The 18313-nt window shown below is 44.0% G+C and overlaps 1 protein-coding gene across 2 annotated transcripts in view; it reads left to right on the forward strand.

The window, feature by feature from the left end:
• The window catches only part of PRKCH (protein kinase C eta), a 167366-nt gene that overhangs the window by 125208 nt on the left and 23845 nt on the right, over positions 1-18313 (forward strand). For both annotated transcript variants that reach the window (XM_075926364.2, XM_075926362.2), the window contains exons 11-12: positions 16344-16482; positions 17486-17674. In XM_075926364.2, the coding sequence (XP_075782479.2) occupies positions 16344-16482; positions 17486-17674 (328 nt within the window). The remainder of the gene's footprint in view (positions 1-16343; positions 16483-17485; positions 17675-18313) is intronic.

Raw genomic sequence — 18313 nt, forward strand, 5'->3', positions numbered from 1 at the left:
TTCTATTACAGCAACTGAGGAGTCAGGTTAAAACTTAAACAGTTACAGGTTTATTTGAGGAAGCTTATAAATCATATGGTTACAATGGCTATTGTTCTGTTTCTTAACTACTAGCAAAATATAGGTCTTAAAAATGGTTACAAAGAAGATAAAGATAGAAAAATAGAAATAATGGTACCAACTAACAGCTTACTCTTTCTATGTGTACACTTAAGACAGAGGACCACATCCAGGTACAATTTTTACCCCCTTCTGTGCCTCTCGACTCCAGCATGTCGGGCCAGGGCCGGTCCCTCAATTCCTAGGAAAGACGAACATACGAGGTGGGCGTCCCCATAGAACCTCGGGAGGTCAAACACCTAACCCGACCAGCAGGTAGAGGGTAGAATGACACTCAAAGTGAGTGTGTGCTGGACCTATCTTATATACCCATTGGGTCACGTATTTCTCTTTCTTATCTGTCATGCCAAATGGGGCTGGTCTGTCTTTTGTGAGACCAGTTCTTACAAGGGAGTTGTGAACTTAATTTACACTTGTAAGAGAGAATTGAGATGATTAAATTGGAAGTACTGGGGATTCTTTTCTCAGTGGGAAATTCCTCTCCCAGGGACTGTGTGTGTGTTCGAATCAACATGGGTGCCAGCCGGGGGCAGTTCTCACAGCCTCGAGGCCAGCTTATTGACTTAATCGCTCTCTCTCCACATATCTGTTTTTCCAGCTTCTCAGGATCAGATGAGCCAGCATAGACTATGCTGATTTTACTGCTCCTTCTCTGCCCTGTATGCTTCAGAGAGGCAAATAAGATGGATGAGATGGGCGGGGGGGCTGTCTGGCTACACAGTCTTAAAAAGTTTAAGAAACACTGCCCTAGCCTGCTGTTGCAAGGTTCAACTCCTGCTGCTTACTGACGTCTCTGGGAAATGCACAATTTCAGTCTGGCCATCCGTCAATTGAAGTTATGTGAAAAGAGAGATGAATTTGTATGTTCTTTAAAATAAACCCATCTGGGTGTCTAGAATGCTCTAATCTTTTCTTATGGGTGTTTTGATATTTCTGGTGCATTTAACGGAACTCTGGTGTCCTATCTGCTGCAACACAGCCTTTTTTCTTGGGAGCCATGAATGGTTTGAGTCTTCCTCTCCTCCCCAGAACAAACATTTTCTCCCTTTAAAAGTATATAAAGGGCATAAAAGTGTAGGGTCCAACTCTTTAGTCTTATTCCCCTTGAGTAGTAACCTGCTCTGAAAACAGACCAACTGATTTCATTGGGACTGCTGTCAACAAATACAGAACACAATGTGCTAGATGCTTTTTCTACAGTGATTTTTTTTTTCCAGTCTAGTAAGTTCAGAGCGGGTGTCCGTACCTGCCATAACATAATTTTTAGTGATTTTTCTTCAAGATCCACCCACTTCCTTTTAACACTGAAACATACACCCACAATTGAAGCCCCACCTCCCCCTTAATGCATTACATATTTTATAAATAGCCCTTTCTTCCTTTAGCCAGAAGCCTTTAAGCGAGTTCTCTCTTTCTGTCTGCATATCCATTGTTTTTCAGTGACTCACTTCATTTCCCTGCAGTGTCGTAATCGTAATCACGTGGTGCTCTTGCTCAGCAAGCTACCATAAAAGTTTGTTTAAACTGCTGAGTTTTGGGAATTCCAATCAGCTGGGTAATACGCCTCAAGACCTGCCTTACCCGCCTTCCTTCTTCTGTCCCTGCAGAGCTACCTCAAACTGGCGAGAGCAGCAATCTCTTATCTAGTGAGTAAATATTGTGAGGTTGTAGTGATGGTTTATGTCCAGGGCACACTTAGTAACAGATGCCTGTACGGATTATATTCTCTTTGTAATAGTCACTGCCCCTCACCCTTGGAAAGGAAGTCATAAACCCATTTAAGTCAGCCTGGGAACAAACAATTCACACACTCATTGTCCAGCAGCTCCGGCTGCTTTCCTTGTGGGAGGCAATTAGTTTTTCACACAGTCCCCTTGTTATTAAAATCAGACTAAAACAAATAGCTGAACAATAAGGATTCCTCTCTTGGCAGGGTAGTTACATGATCCCAGTCTTCTCCTGCATGAGGAGAAGGGAGAGAAAATGGCTCTTCTCCTGTCACCAATCTCCTCTTTGAGGAGCAACTCCGTCCCAAGGAAAGCCCTAGCTTTCTGGGGGGCTGCTGAGTCCTAAGGATGTTAAGAGGCAGGTAATTGGGTCATTATGTAGTCGATACAATTTGTATCGACTACACGATTACTTGATAAGGGAAGGCGCTCAGAAGGAGCTACCCCCACTGTGGCTCTGCAGTTTAAATGTAGCAAGAGCCAGACATGCAGGTAGCCCTGCTCCCACTACATTTAAACTGCAGAGCCATAACAGGGGTAGCTCCTCTACCTGGCATGAGCCGGGACCAAGCCAGGCTTGCTCAGTCTCAGCTCACGCCAGGTACAGTAGCCCCTGTCTGCTGGGATGCCCCGTGGACAGGGACTACTACATACCAGCCTCTGCTCATGGCCAGCCCCGGCCGCCGCAGACAGAGATTGCTCCAGCAGCAGCCACTGTCCATGGAGGGTCCCTGATAGAGGCAGTAGTGTGTGTGGGAGGGGGCAGCACCTCGGAATGTTGTTGGGGGAATTTAAATTCCCAGAAAGAGCCATTCCCCCACCCAAGGTGTGGTTCAGAGTAATTTACGAAATGTTATTGTTTGAAATATTTAAATGCCAGCCTTAAAAAATCCTCCCAGCAGGAAGCCCTTTGTTACAGGATATGCAATGCTTCCAGCTCACAAAGGGAGCTCACAATAGATGGATAAAGGGCTTGGGAATTGAGTCATAATATTTTATTTACAGAGCAATGCATATATGTGTGATGCTTTATAAACACCACAGGAGGCACAGTCACTGTTAATGCAGACAGGATGAAACACAAGTGACTGGTTTAGGTAAGGAAAGTTGTGTGGCTGCACCATTGGAGAGGAAACCAATATGTGAAGGACCCATGACAGCCATACCCATATATCTGATAATTAACTTATTAAAAAAAGAGGCCTTCTGGTGTCTGAGCTGCTGGCCAGAGCCATTTTTATACCCTAACATTTTCTTTAAAGGTGAGAAACTAAACCAGAAGCTGCTTGGCTCTCTGTTTAGTTTTTCCACCTCTATAAGCCCATACAGTTGCCAGTGAATGCCAGGAAACACTCAAGCCACCACAGAGCAACTAAGGACAGAAAGGAGCTCTCCTTGGCTGCAGATTTGAGTAGCAAGGGCTAGGTGCCAGTTTTAGCTTTCTGTCTTGTGAAGATGCAATATGTACTCCGCAGAGTTCAACCTTTGCTTTGAGATAGAAACTTGAAATTAAATGTGCAGGGCAAAGCAATCTATCTCCTGTTGCAGGGGCCTCTGACTATGGCATGTGGATGATGGAGCATGTGGGCGCACTTTCACACGAGCAACAGAGCCAGGCTGCTCTTGCAAACATCCTGCAAGTGTCAGCTGCATATGTCATCATCCAAGCTGTGTCCCCGGGAGAACTCATTTGGGTTGCTGCACAGGAGATCAACTCTGTAGTGTTACCTAGTATTTCTTTGCTGAACATGGGCTATTTGGAGTAAATTCGGACACGATCAAATTTGCTGGTGCAGCAAAAATGTGGGCACTAGCAAACATTCGGTTTGGGGGGATAGAACAGCATGGCCATCACAGAGCATGACAACTTTGGAGTGCCCCTTTCTGGCTAAGTGTCGCACGCCAGGCATTCGTGGCCTCAGTTTCTTCTGAAAGGAAGCCAGTAACTCCTCTTCTTGTATTTGACTCAATAATATCCGTCTTGGCACTGGTTTCTTATAAAATCTCTTACAAAATAGTCTACAACGAAAGTCCCAAATAAACAAAGTTCTGCTGGCTGTTGAGGTTCCTCTGAAACTCACTCTCTGAGCCCTGTAGCCCTTAGCGGGTTACCTCTGTGTGTATCTCCTTACAGCAGGAGCCTGCTCTTGGAGCTGGGTAATACAGACAATTATTATCCTTATTCTTAAACCAGGAATTCCCAACTCTCCTGCTGACCCTGGCTTGTCATTTACTGGCTATCAGACATTAGGCAACTTCTTCTTGAGCAGGTCCCACTTAGTCCTCTGAGTCGTTGGGTTTGGCAGCCTTCTTTTGCTTGTTTCTGCTTTCATACATACTAGAACCCATCTCCCACATTATTCCCAGTGTGTTAGGTAAGCGGGGAGCCTTGCCTCTCTGGAGTGCTCCTAACCCTGGGTCCATAAGGATAAAATAACAGGATTTCCTTCCAAGCACTACGTGTTCCCAGAACAGCTTCCTCTCTAGCCATATGCCCTTTCAATCCTTGTATTGGACCTTTCAGACCCGTAAAGGGACATGCCATGTGGTAGGAAGGACTGACCGTTAGGCACTACTGCTTTCAAGGGGCTGACTGGTCCATCACAGGGGGATTCAGGTAGGAAGAGGATTGTGAAGTCCTAGCCCCACTGAGTGAAAGTGCTCTGGTCCCAAATGCATATGTCATAATCATGCACTTGTTTCTGTAACATTGCTGCCTTGTAACCAAGTGATTATAGTTGCCTCAAGCAAAGTGTGGAGCAGGGAGCGAAAGAGGATCTGTGTTTTCAGGTTTGATCCAATGTGAAAAAGTTTGAGCACCAGTTGTGATGTGAAATACAGTTGATTCTGTCTGTGAACAGAGGCCTGGGCTTCCAAAAAAAGTGTGTATGTGCACTGTATGCCCAAAATGCAAAGGGGAGAACACATCACCATCCCATTCTTTCCCTTTGCCAAGTGCTCCTGGCCTTTAATAATTCAGATACATAATTTGTTTATGTGGTGGAACAAATGACGTCCAGAATATACACTACAAGCAAAAAAGTTGCACGTTGAGTTCCTTTAGAGGGTGTCCCATAGCTTCCCACTAGCTTCCACTACCTCTAATTAGTTGCCATTGAATTTGCTATTGAAGGGAGTGTGACTGAAAACAACAAACACAAATGGTAGGTATTACTGGTACCCATACTTGTATGTACTTTTCAGTTTGGCTTACTCGTGCCCGACAATATGCTTGCAGTACTTGTTAAAGGCCGCTCAGTTGCCACCAGAGTTCCCTCTAAATTGCGCGGCAGCACAGCTTCACAAGTGATTAATCAGCCCCGCCCAGTCAGTCAGCTCCTTGCAAGGAGTCTTGAACCTCTGCCTGGGCGGGGATAATTAATTACCTGTGAAGCTGTGCTGCTCATCAGTTTAGAGGGAACACTGGTTGCCATAATCAAAGCAAGACGATGGCAGAGTGATGGAAAAACAGGACTTCTGAGTTTTGTGCATTAAACTTTAATCAGTACATGAGTGAAATGCAGTGCATTTTAGATCTGACCAGGGTCATTGTAACTTAAACAATCATAGACCAAAGTACTTTGAAAAACCTTATTTTAAGGTTAAGACAGGCCTCATAACAAGAAATGTTTATAGTTATGCAATTGTATAAGGTGCAAATAGGGGAGATTTGAGAGCATAATATGTAATTTCAGATTTTGACAGGTGCTTGCTAGTCACATCATCCAGCAAAGATTGCTTTTCTTGTTGCTTGTTGTTTCTTGTCTCCTTGGATTAAAAGAAGCTTAAGTAATTTTTTTTTTTGAGGGGGGGAGAGAAGAAAAGTGACTCATAATGCAAATACCCGAATGCATGTCCTGAATTGTGGGCTATAACAAAGAAGGATGTATCTGAAACTTAGGCCTTCCTTGGTTTTAAATAATCTAGTCTTGAGAAGAGTAGACCCTCAGTTTCAACCTGGTGAAGAGTGAGTGATAGAGCTGCAGAGTTACCTTCTGTTAATCAAAAAGGTCTCGTTCTAGGGGAAAATAGAACCATGCAAGTAATGGCTCAGGATGAGCTGGCTGGCAGACACATGTTACTCATGGATGGTACCTTCATAATCTCCATCTTTACTGCATACCACAGTTAGTCATTAGTTCCAGCATTGGCGCCAGCTCCGTGCATGCTCCAGCCCTGGAGCATCCATAGCACCCACTAGAAGCCAGTTCCCTCCCCCCAGCACCACCCACATGCTAGCGGCCATGATGATCCACTCCTCACTCCCTCTCTCGGCTCCTCCTGCCCATTGTAATCAGCTATTCTGCAATGGGCAGAAGGTACCGGAGGAGGAGGAGCTGGGGATGGGTCGTGCTTGGGGGAGGGGACAGAACTGGGTGGGAAAAGGGGGGAGAGCATTGGTGGAGTGGGGGTGGGGCCTAGGGCTGAGTGGGTGTTGAACACCCTTAAGGAAAATAGAATGCCAGTGCCTGTGAGTTCCCAGAATTGCCCTCTAGACTTTACCAGCTGTTCCTATTACTAGAGGGGCAATTCATGGTATGTTTAAAGACATACATTCAACATACACCACCCTCTTCTCATTCAGAAACCTGCTTGCCAACCCACTGCCTGCAAAGGGGTGGGAACATCAACCAAGAGAGCTTTGTTTTACAGTCTGAGTCACCTATTTATTCCACATTTTCAAATGCATTTCTAAAACAGTTGTTCAAACCGCGTTCGCCACGTCAGTTTCAGCCTTGATGCCAGCTTTATATGTGTAGCGCTTAGGATCCAGCCTCTTCAGGATGGGCATCTTTTTTTCTGCATGTCTGCGTGGCATCTGGGGGCATGCAGAGTGAAATCTGCCTCAATTGTGGAGGGCTGATGAAAAGCCAGTTATGGGTGGAATGGGCTGCACAGTAGGCCGGCATCCTGCCATTGTGGTGGGTGGGGTGAATTTCATCTTGCTTTGTTCCACCCATAGAAAGCCAAGATACTTGCACCTTATGCGGGGGTGGAGTGAATCACCATTTATGAGGGACAAGCAACAATAGTTCATGTTGAAGGAGAAGCTAAAACATTGGACAATATCCCATCTGCTAGGCTCTGACCAATAGTTCTCAATTTGATTTTAAGAGATTTCTGAGGCAAGAGAGGAGACAAGAAGACTTTTTTTATTTAGCCACAGCTTCCCTAGAGTCTTAGAAAAGAGAGTACCAGTAGTATCGATGCTGGTTTCGGCTTTTAATGCAAATGAAGCTGAAGATGGGTTCCCCCCAATAAATATTTGCATGTCTTCACAGCAGCAGTAAGTCTCAATGGACTCGAGCTTGTGTGACAGGCCTAAAAATAGCAGTGGAGACAGACTTGGTTTTGGAAACTCAGTAAGAGGAGAAGGTCTTGAAGCCAGGGCAAGCTTGAAAGTCTACACTGCTAGTTTTAGCCTGACAGCACATATCCTCAGGCCTGCCAAAAGTTGGGAGCAAAGGCAGAAGCTGCCCTGGGGCCTGGCAATTCAAAAGGACCTTGGGTACTGGCAGCTTCTATGGTGGCAGCCACTGCTGCAGTGGCCAGGGCCTCAGGTCCTGTAAATGTTGACTGGAGTGCTTAGTGGCACACTTGGGACAGCACTAAGAGCTGGCAAGGAGGGGCATGGCATGCTCTGGGCAGTGCTAAGATCTGGCTGCCCCACCCCTCCTGCCTGAGGCTCCTCCCTACAGCTTGTTACTGTGGTGGAGGAGGGGGGTTGTTTTTTGGGTTGGTTTCTTTTGCTGTGTGGACACACCATCAGTGCATGATGCCCCAAGAACGTGTCCTAGAGACTCTTCTTCCTATTATAAACCGAAGCGATAGACAAGGACAGGGGAGTTTTCAGAAATACTCCATGTTTAGCCAGATGCCTATTGAAGTTAGCAGTGAAGTCCAGCTAGTTTCTGTGGAAACAGATCAAAGCTGAGCACATTTGTAAATCCCACCCAGAATATTTCACAATTTACTGTCAGCTTTCCCGCTTCCGAATAGAAAGGGATAATAGAGGAAGCGCTATCAAACAACATGAACCCTTGAGAGCTTGCAGTGTTGTTTTAGCTGTGTTGGTCATAGGATTTAAGACAGAATAGACTGGGTGAGGTAATATCTTTTATTGGACCAACTGTTGAAAGAGACAAGCTCAATGTAGGTTTGGATGCTTCTCTCTTTCATCCCTAGAAGTTGATCTAATAAAAGCATTGCCTCACCTACCTTGTCTCTCTGAAGTCTTGAAAGGGATATCAAAGTCTCAGTAATGGGTGGGGTTTTTTTGTTTGGTTGGTTGGTTGGTTTTCAGGGGCTGATCCAAGCCCACCAGAGTCAGCAGAAGTCTTTGCAATGATTTGAGTGAGCTGGAGAAGTGCAGATTGCAGGTATATATAATATGTGGAGAAACCTGGGTTTTTTGGCTAGACATTTAGGTTCAGTTGAGGATTTTCTCCTTCCTCACAAAGCCCTATAAAGCATTACCAATATTAGTACAGGTTAGCTTGCTGTCTGAGCTGTTGCCAGCAGCAATCTGCACATGTGATCCAGATCAACTCTGCCAAGCGTTTTTTGCTTCTTCCTGAAGTGAAATATTCCATCTATTACTCTGGGTGTGGGGAAGGTAGAGTCCATGGACAGTTGTGAGATAACTGACCAGGCAGCAGAAATAATTGCTTTGACTTGATCCATGCTCCAGGGCAGGCACAGGCCAAAAGGGGACATATCTCTCTCCCTTGATTTTTGCCATGACAGACAAGAGCTCTGGCTGAGCCTTTTAGCATATACTGCTAGGTTGGCTATGGTTTGATATTGGATAAAGTGTTGTTATAACTGGGCTTAATCACTAATCATTCATCTTGTCTGGTAATTCAGCCAACTCATTGCTGCCAGATTTACAGCCATCACAAGTGCTGTTTGATTTTCATTTCTGATTGAGGATTCAGCATGGGTCTATTTCTGTCACGGTGACATAACAGGCTCACGCTTCTTAATCCCTCTCCTTTCTCTGTTGGCACCATCAGTCACGAATCTTCATCATACATTGGTACATTTATGGCTGACGTTTACTCTGCACCCACTATGCAGATCTCAGGCAGGTAGATGGAGGATTTTTTTAAAATTATTTTGGCAAGCATAAAGGAGAAGCATTGTTTGGTAAATGACATTGCCTGGGCCAGCAAATGTCAGTCCAATGGTTCATGTATTTGGTCATCCAGACAGGACGTGTACAGCATGAATACCATGAACTTGAAATAATGACTTTTTTCCGTCACTTTTCTCTGCACTGTAAATTACAGAATGTTTTCATTGGGATTCTGGGAAATGCCTCAAGTGTAACTCCATTCTCTCTCTTTTCCTGAGGAGACTACCATGGAAAAGTGCAGTAAATGTGTGCTATCTATGTACATAAGGGTAGATTGCACCATAATCAGGGGTTACCCTAAGGCTATATCTAGACTACAGCCCTCTTTTGAAAGAGGAATACAAATGAGGGAAATAAAAAATGCAAATGAAGCACAGATTTACAAATCTCGTGCTTAATTTGCATAATCATGTCCAATCGCTCTTTCGAAAAAAAGCAGTCTAGACGCAGTTCTTTCTAAACAAATCCCTTTTTGAAAGAACCCAGACTGCCTTTTCGAAAAAGGTTTTTTTTGAAAAAAAGCAATCGGACATGATTATGCAAATGAGCACGAAATTTGTAAATCTGCACTTCATTTGCATTTTTGATTTTCCTCATTTGCATTCCTCTTTTTGAAAGAGGAATATAGTCTAGACGTACCCTAAGAGAGCCAACTTTAGCAGCGTCTGTGCTTCATCAGTAATGTTTTTGCTGCTGCCCAATTTTATAAGCCAAAATTTTTCAGTTCTTTTTAAGGCCACTTTTGAGATTGTCATTACGCTATCTAATAGCCACCATTGGTATAATAAGGGTGCAGCATTTATCAGCAGACTTGATCCTGAAAGGTATCGAGCACCCACTTTTCGAATTGGTTCTGCACCTCTCGGGGCCAGGAGCATTAAGGAATCTTTGTGATGTGCCAGGTTTTTAGTCAGTGGCTGTATTCTCTATCCTACATGCTCAAATTTAATTGGAAGCTGAATCAGGCCTTGCTGGTCTCAGTTGGGTTAGAAATAGTTACCTTCCATAGGAAGCTCTTCTGAGCAATGAGACTGTCCAAAGGGGGGCTGAGATTAGAGATTTTAAATTAATTCAGAGAGGTTTCAGGAGCAGGAAAAGTCTAATTAATGTTTGAGCCATTCGTGTGTCGTCTTTGTAGTTGGCCTCTGGGGCACTGCATGTTCTCTGTGAACACCGTCTCAGGAAGCGAAGCCACCTGGGTCTTACAAATGCTGTTGTGTTGTTCATAGGTTACGAGTTATATGGGCTCGTGGTGCTCCACCAATACTCCAGAATGTGAGCCCAGCTCCACCAATCTTTGAGAGCTGTTCCATCCATAGGATGGACTGGGACAGCTGCCCCAGGCATCATGCTTTGAGGGGGCCCCGTGCTTCAAGGGAACATGGAAACCTGGCGCCAGCAACAGCAAGCGCCTTTGCCCCACCCCCTTTCCACTCCTTTCCCCAAACCTGTGCCTCACATCTTTTCGCCTTCCGCCCCCTCCCTTGAGCAATGCTGGGAGCTGGCGGAGCAGAATGCAGGAGACTGGGGCCAGGTAGGTCACTGCTGCCAACACCAGGCCTCCACTAACTTCCCAGACCACCCTGGACCCCATGTCTCCCTGAAATGCAGAGCTCCCCAAAGCACAGGGCCTGAGGCAGTTGTTCTGGTCCATTCTATGGATGGGACAGCTCTGCTTCGACCCGTTTTGGGCACCACCAAAAAATGATGCAGACTTGGTGCTCATGGTGTTGTTATATTGCAGGTATAACACAGTTACAGATACAAGGCAGCAGTATCAAGTGATGTGAGGGTGAAACTGAGAGCCAGGAGCGCCTGTGTTCTAATCCAAAATCTGCTGAAAAGAGAACGGCATTGGCAGGGTCTGGACAAATAACTTGCAAAAACGTATCCATGTGTTTGAAGTGCTAGTTGGCTTTATGATTTAAGTGTAATAGCAGTATTTCTATATGTGAAGCTACTGTTTCATATAGCCCATCAGAAACTAATTCTAACATTGAATTAGATTTATCTCATTTAGGGTTGCCAGGTGTCCGGTTTTGAACCGGACAGTCCAGTATTTGAGCTTTCTGTTCCGGAAACAAATTGAGAAAACATAAATGAGAAAATAGAAATGTCCAGTATTTTCTAAATAAGATGTAATGTAGATTGTGATGTAATGTCAAGCGTGTCTGGTATTTTTGTTGAAACCATCTGGCAACCCTAATCTCACTGGGTACATAACACAACATTAGCCTGATTGTCACTGGACCTTGCAAGAGGTACCCAAGGGGAAGACAGTGCAAGGAGCCTTCACTCTCTCTCTTTCTGTCTCATACACACACTCAGACTCATCCCCCCGCCCCCTCTTTCCCAACACGAGGCCTAGGTCCTTCCACATAAGATATATCAAAGAGGGGGTGGAGAAAAGATGAGGCCACAGCTCTCTTATCTCCCTATCGCCTGCTGTTGTCACAACGCCGGTTCTGACGCTGACAGGGTGTGTTGTAGGAAAGCGGGCTGCACAATCCCAAGGAGTCACAATGTGCAGTCCCCATACACACAAGAGGAGCTGCACAGGGACTCTGTTTCCTTCCCAAAGGACCTTATGTCCCTCTCCCTAGGTCCACCCAGACTCTGTTAAGAACAAGTAACTCCCTGCCATCATGTGTTTTTAATGGGGTTAAACTCACTCGTACAAGGTCTAGATTTGACCCTTTGACTTCATTGTGTATTGAATTGCCATTTGCTATGCCATTATTCAGGAGAAATAGAGGTCTAGATTGGAGCCTTCACAGTAATGTTCCTCATTCCTTTGTCCTAGGAACTGGCAAGCATTTCAGAAGGACTTCCTGCTGTCACAACAACAAAGAGGGCATTTCATTGTCCATCTTTACATTGTGTACACATCATTACATTTAACTCCTTTTTTAAAAGTTGTGTTCATTTTTCAAAAGCCAGGACACCACGTGAAGGCTCGCTCTTCATTTCATTCTGACTTTATTATATCTGAAGTTGCAAACCATTCAGTGCTTCATAGTTACGCTGGTCCAGCCATCACATTCAGTGTACTAGTGTTCCTACACTTCAGGGGCCTTTAACAGCCACCTGGAAACTAGATAATGCATTTCACTCACCCAAAAAACAGAAAATTGATCTAAAAAATAGGGTGGTGATTGGTGAGTTAATGTTTTGCAAACCAAAAGATTTATTTTAATGCTTCATTTTCAAAGCTCAGGAGGACCATGCACATAACTACAGTGTCCATTGTTTCATATTTTAAATAAGGGAAAGTAACAGAGCAGGCTGCAGTTGAATCTTGACAAAGATTTTGTGATCATGTTCTGGAAGCTCAGAGCTATAAAACAATTCCAACCTTCTAAACATGGGTCAGCAAGAATACTATGGCCATAAATGGCAGCAGGGTTTCTTTAGTTAATCAACCTAATATGTCATTTTAAGTATTTCCTTTGGGTCTGTGCCAAAAAGAAAGTGTTCTTTCTCCCAGCTCTCTATACCCCATATGGACTGCTTATCACTGCACACTTGTTCTAGCTCTGCTGATTTTTCCCTTTAAAGTTCCACATTAGTGACTTTAGAACAAACATCCAAAGCTGAGGGGGAGTGATGATTCAGTCTTTTATTCCACTGACCTGAAATTTTCAAGCTGTTTTTCTCAAATTAAAAACAGTTTCATCTGTTTCTGATCTCTGTTTTGTGGCTTCCTTTTTTAAAATTCAATACTCTGGTTTTCCATTTGTGATTGTGATCTCTAAACCTACTGATGTGGTAACATTGACAAAAAGGACACCAGCACAGATTGGGTTTTTCTGTCTGAGCTCTGGAATCACAGATAGAGAAGTCTTCATTAGACAACATTTTTTACTATTTGTTGATGCTTACTCAGCTTTACTGGTGCTCTGGAAATTTGCAAAGCAGTCTCATGATGCTTTGGGGTAAGGAATTCCTGGATATAAAAATATGCATGGTCACATGCATGCCTTGCTGTTGGGGAAAAAATCTGGAAGAAGTGAGAGATGTTCCTGACAAAAAAACATTCTTACTCGGCAGTAATTTCTCTGCGATTTCAAGTCACAGGATTGCAAATACTGTTAGTAAAATACCATATGGTAAGAGATTTCTTGAGACCCAATCCAAAGCCTTAAAGGAGTTTTTCCATTTACCACAATGGGCTTTGGCTCAGGCCCTTTGATATGTCACAAAGTTAAGACAAGATGAGGTCTTGTTACAAATATTGGGCCAGATTATGCGGAATCTGCATATCCTCTTTCGAAAAATTTTGTTCAGACGTGCCGTTAGTGTGCACAACATTCTTATTCCAGTGTGAGTTTGCCTTCAAAAGGACTGCATCAAAACAGAATAATGGCATAACAAATGCATATAATGACCTCCAAAATATCCCTCCCTTTATTGCTGCATCACACTACCAAAATGTGGAATGAAAAAGACAAGTATTAAGGAAATCTGAGCTAGATTTGGGCTTTGTGAATGGGCTACTTTCTAATTTCATCAGCTTCCTGGAGCTCTTGCAGCTGAACTGAAGAGCACCTTGTGAATCTTAGAATCCTGTACAGGTTTCTTTATGTGACTTCATTTGGCATAAAGAACGGTAAGACCAGTGAATGCAAAGCAACAAGTATGCAGATTAATAGCATTGACATGACTTGAGAGAACCACTGACTGTAGATGGAGTTGATGAAGAGTGAAATAAATCCTTTTTGACACATCCTATCTTGGGAGCCAGACTTGTAGTATCTTGTGACCAAGTAAGGTTCAATTAATACCCCATTCTGGGCCACATGAAATAATAAAATGTGAGCTTTAGATTTCTCATCACTTAAAAGATGCCAGTAGGAATAAACATCCACCTTGTAGCAGTGGGAGACAGGTGTTCTTAACAAGATTAATATACCAACATTAGAAGCCCATACACTGGAGTTTTGTCTTGGTGTGGCTAACACTGTTCTTGTTTCCAGAATGTGAATGGGCAGCAGCTGATTTAAATAAAATGGGAATTAGAAAAACAGAGATTCTTTTGGGGGAAATCACACAATGAACTTGCACCTGCAAATGCTCCTTCCATATTGGTGTTCTGAAGAGTATATTGCATTGCCCAGTTAACAGAGCTGCTGTAGCTTCATTGGACAAGAGGGTAAAGATTCTAGACCTGAGTTCTAGGCAAAACAGGCCTGGATGTTGCACTCCAGTTTAAAGGCTGAAGTTTGCTTAAAGCTCACAGCCTCTGAGAGAGACTAAAGCCTTCAAGAACTGTGGCTGAACATGGTTTCTTCCATTCTCTCTCATGTATCTGAAAAAGAATTTGACTGGATTTAAGAATAATTTGCTATTTCAATCACTTCCCTAAAAATTATGGATAACAAAGCCTGCCTTTATGCTTGGAAATGTTTCCTAATGTGCTAGTAGCACAGGGCAGAATTCCAGGAGCTCTAACTGTAAGCCACTCTTTAAACCACACTACAAGGTTGTCATGAGCCAACACATAATACATCTCTTTGTGTCCTCCTAATCCCTTAAAGGATGGGTTTTGGCCCATCAAGCTTTATGACCATTTTTAATTCTAAAAAGAAAAACTCTATTAGTTCACATCCCATCCAGAGAAAATGCTGCAATGTAACTCAGGAGATCCAGGTTCATTCCTGGCTCTGGTGACCTTGGGCAAGGGTCTTAATCTCTCTTTATCATTGTTCCTCATCAACCAAGTAGGGATAATATTCTTGTCTATTTATTTGTAAATTCTATGGGGCAGGACCTGACTCTTGCTAGCACAGTTGCCTAGCATAGCAAGACCAGAAATAATAATAAACTCCATGGTGACCCAACATTAGTTTAAGAGATACATCCTGTGGTGGTTCTGCTGATAGGACTTCTGAGAGAGAGTGGAATATCTGTACTTCTTGTTTTGAAGGCACTGTAGTAGAGAAGAATGGTGGCCCAGCGGTTAGAATGCTAACCAGAGATCTGGGTTCTAGTCCATTCTCTGACATAGGCTTCCTCTGCCTTAGTTTCTCTGTTCCTTGGTAAATGAGGGATAATAGTTCTGGTCTAACTCTCTGGAGTGCTGTGAGATGTCCAGAGACCGTAGCAATATGGCCATATAAGGACCTACATAGATACCCAGAATGCCTGTCTAGGTCCTAATTAATTGTCTGCTATGGGAGTGAATCAGAATGTTGGGTTGTACCACACCAGGAAGGCACTGGCTTATCTGACCAAGTGATTGGCAAGTTGAATACATTCGAGAGGCCAAGTCTCATATCTTTTCCCCAAGACCTAGGAAGAGGAAACAGAGCCCATTGCTATCATGTACACAGGCATTCTGCTCTTGATATTAACATCACTGGGGCAGCTCTGTGGCAAGGGTGGCTTTCCCCCATCTGCGAGTGTGCGCGGGATAAGCGTGACAGCTGAAGGGGCCAGATGCTAAGAGCTGGACTATATTTTTAGGAAAGCGTTGCCTGGGTCTGCAGATGGCTCCATTGTTATCCTGACTGTATTTATGATGGTGAAATATTCTCTGGGGCCATCTCAAGATCAAGCTGCCAACAAGCTTCCTACATAATGACAATAATGTGGGGATGAGACAAGAGAGCACAAGTAAATAATAACAAGATTCTTGGCAGCAAATCCTCCTCTTGGATACACCAGTGCAACCTCACCGAGATTAGTGCACCTATGGACATTTAGCAGGCATGGGGGAATTCTGCAATTTTACTATGACTCTAAACGCAACAATTGCAGAATTCCTCCAGGACTAATTTAGGCCTTTGTATATGCAGAACTATCACTCTGCTCAGAACAGGGGTGGGCAAATACCAGCTCACAGCCCAGATTTGGTCCGCCATGGTTAGCCCCTGGTGGGCCCCCACACTGCCGTATTTACCTGCGCCTCCACAGGTGCAAGGGAATCGCAGCTCCCGTTGGCTACGGATCACCATTCCTGTGGAGGCTCAGATAAGTATAGTGGCAGTGGCCCACCAGGGGCTAAACCTGGTGAACCGCTGCCATTTTATTGCCCACTCCTGCCTCAAATGCATCTCAAAACTGAATTACTAGGGGTTTCAGCAGTTAAGACTTGGGGAATTTCATAACACCTGTTCATATTAAATCTGGCTCAACTCAACAATATTAGGTCCTCCTTTACACAAGTGCTGAATTCATGCACACAGCTTGTTTTCAGAAGACGATGGTGCAGTAGGCTGCTGGATCCAGTGACATGCATTTGTCCAGGTTTTATTTTAAGCTCTTGAGAGAATAGGCCCTGTATCTTCATTTGGGTTTGTGCAGTTCCTCATATGTAACAACTTAAATAATAACAATAATCGTTCTTATTCTTGCAGGGATCTGAAGCTGGATAATGTGCTGCTGGATCACGAGGGCCACTGCAAGTTGGCAGATTTTGGCATGTGCAAAGAGGGGATTCGCGATGGAATTACGACAGCAACGTTTTGCGGCACGCCAGACTACATTGCTCCAGAGGTACAGGGAAATGCTTCTAGATTGGAAGATCCATTGACCTCCTGTTAGGTCTGGTTTAAAAGCAACAAGATGAGATCTCTGCTTAACTTGGCTGCATCTTATGGAGTTGACTGGTGGAAAGCTTGGTCTCAGAAGCGCATTGAGATTTACAGTCCCATGGGCTAGTGAAGTCTAAATAAATCTGCACGTTGCTATGGCTGACACTGGGCATCAGCCCCACTCAGGGAAGAGGACATGCATCTTGAAAAACATAGATGCCAGACTGTAGCTGCCAAAATGCTGGTTATAGCAAATATCACAGGTTCCAGCCCAGTGTGGTTGAGAGCAGACTGCAATCTCCCTCATTCCCCAATTCCCTTCCCTGCCTCTGTCTGTTCCCTCCCTCCTTGTCATTCATCTGCCTAATTTAAAAAAAAAAAAAAAAAGAGTACACACAGCTTTCAGAAGCACCTTTCCTCCATATCCTGCCAGGTGTACCAGTCATGCTGTAGAGGCTTCTGTTACGCTGCTCAATTTATGTGCTATGGTCATGGTTCCTCTGTCCCCCTTCTCACACTCACATTTACTTTTGCTGACACACCCTTCCCTTCTGCAGCTGGGAATGTGGTTTTGGAACCATGTAGGCCTTTCCTTCTGAGAGGCCCAGGGGAGTGCAGAAGCTCCATCTGCAGACCCAGTTGATCCACCTGACTAGAACAACTGGACTGAAAAACACTTCATCTCCTGCTCAGCCCATTCTTTTAAAGAGTCTGTTCCTAAGCATGTCTGGCAAGTGAGTACAACTGGCAGACCCCTTGTTTATTCCATTTGCAAATCAATGGGTTGCCAGTTGGAAATCCACATCAGACAAGGGGCTTTAAGAAAGGGGGAATGGCAAGCACAGAAGCAGGTTCATATGTGGGGATATGTTTTGCTCCCATTAATATTTCATAATCCCTGCTTAGAAAAACAACTGTTAAGCCCTGTGAATGACATTTCTCCCCCTTCCAAATCCCCATTGTAGATTCTGCAGGAGATGCTCTATGGTCCTGATGTAGATTGGTGGGCTATGGGGGTGCTGCTTTATGAGATGCTATGTGGCCATGCCCCTTTTGAAGCAGAGAATGAAGATGATCTCTTCGAAGCCATCCTGAATGATGAAGTTACTTACCCAACCTGGCTCCAGCAGGATGCAGTAGCCATCTTGAAAGCGGTAAGTTCCCTTACTTCTGTGCGCTCTGCTTCTATGCCCTTCGTTTCAGCTCACCCCAGCTGGACGTGTTCATTGATGCAAACAGAAGTGGGCAAATAATTGACATTTCAGTTCCATGGCAGTTCCCACAAACAGAAAAAAAAATCATATTTTGGTTCAGGTTTAACTGAATTTGAAAATTCTGAAAAATAGGGTGAATCGGACACTTTTTTCCCCACGCCACATCATTTGAGGAAGTGGGTTTTACCCTCAAAAGCTCATGATACTATGTATATTTTTGTTAGTCTCTAAGGTGCAGCAGGACTTCTCATTGTTTTTAAAGTTACAAACTAACACAGCTACCCCTCTGGGGCTATAAAGAAAGGTAATCTAGTAATAAAAGTCTGGAAATTGATGTGGAAGGTTTCTGTAGTATATAAAGTCGATAATCCAGTTTACAAAGTTGTCAGCACATCTGTATTATTCCTAAAAGCACTGCTAAAACCAAAATCAGTCTACTGAGGAAGGATTGTGCTATGAAATCCTTAGGCCTTGGCCCGAGGTGATCATTTTTCTCAATGAAGGCTCTGGGCTTGGAAATCTTTCCCAGAAATTTAAAAAAACCTGTTTTTACAAAAAGGTTGTGTTCCCAAGCAGTGG

Source organism: Pelodiscus sinensis, chromosome 5, assembly GCF_052426305.1.
Source record: "Pelodiscus sinensis isolate ZL-2025 chromosome 5, ASM5242630v1, whole genome shotgun sequence".
Lineage (NCBI taxonomy): Eukaryota > Metazoa > Chordata > Testudines > Trionychidae > Pelodiscus > Pelodiscus sinensis.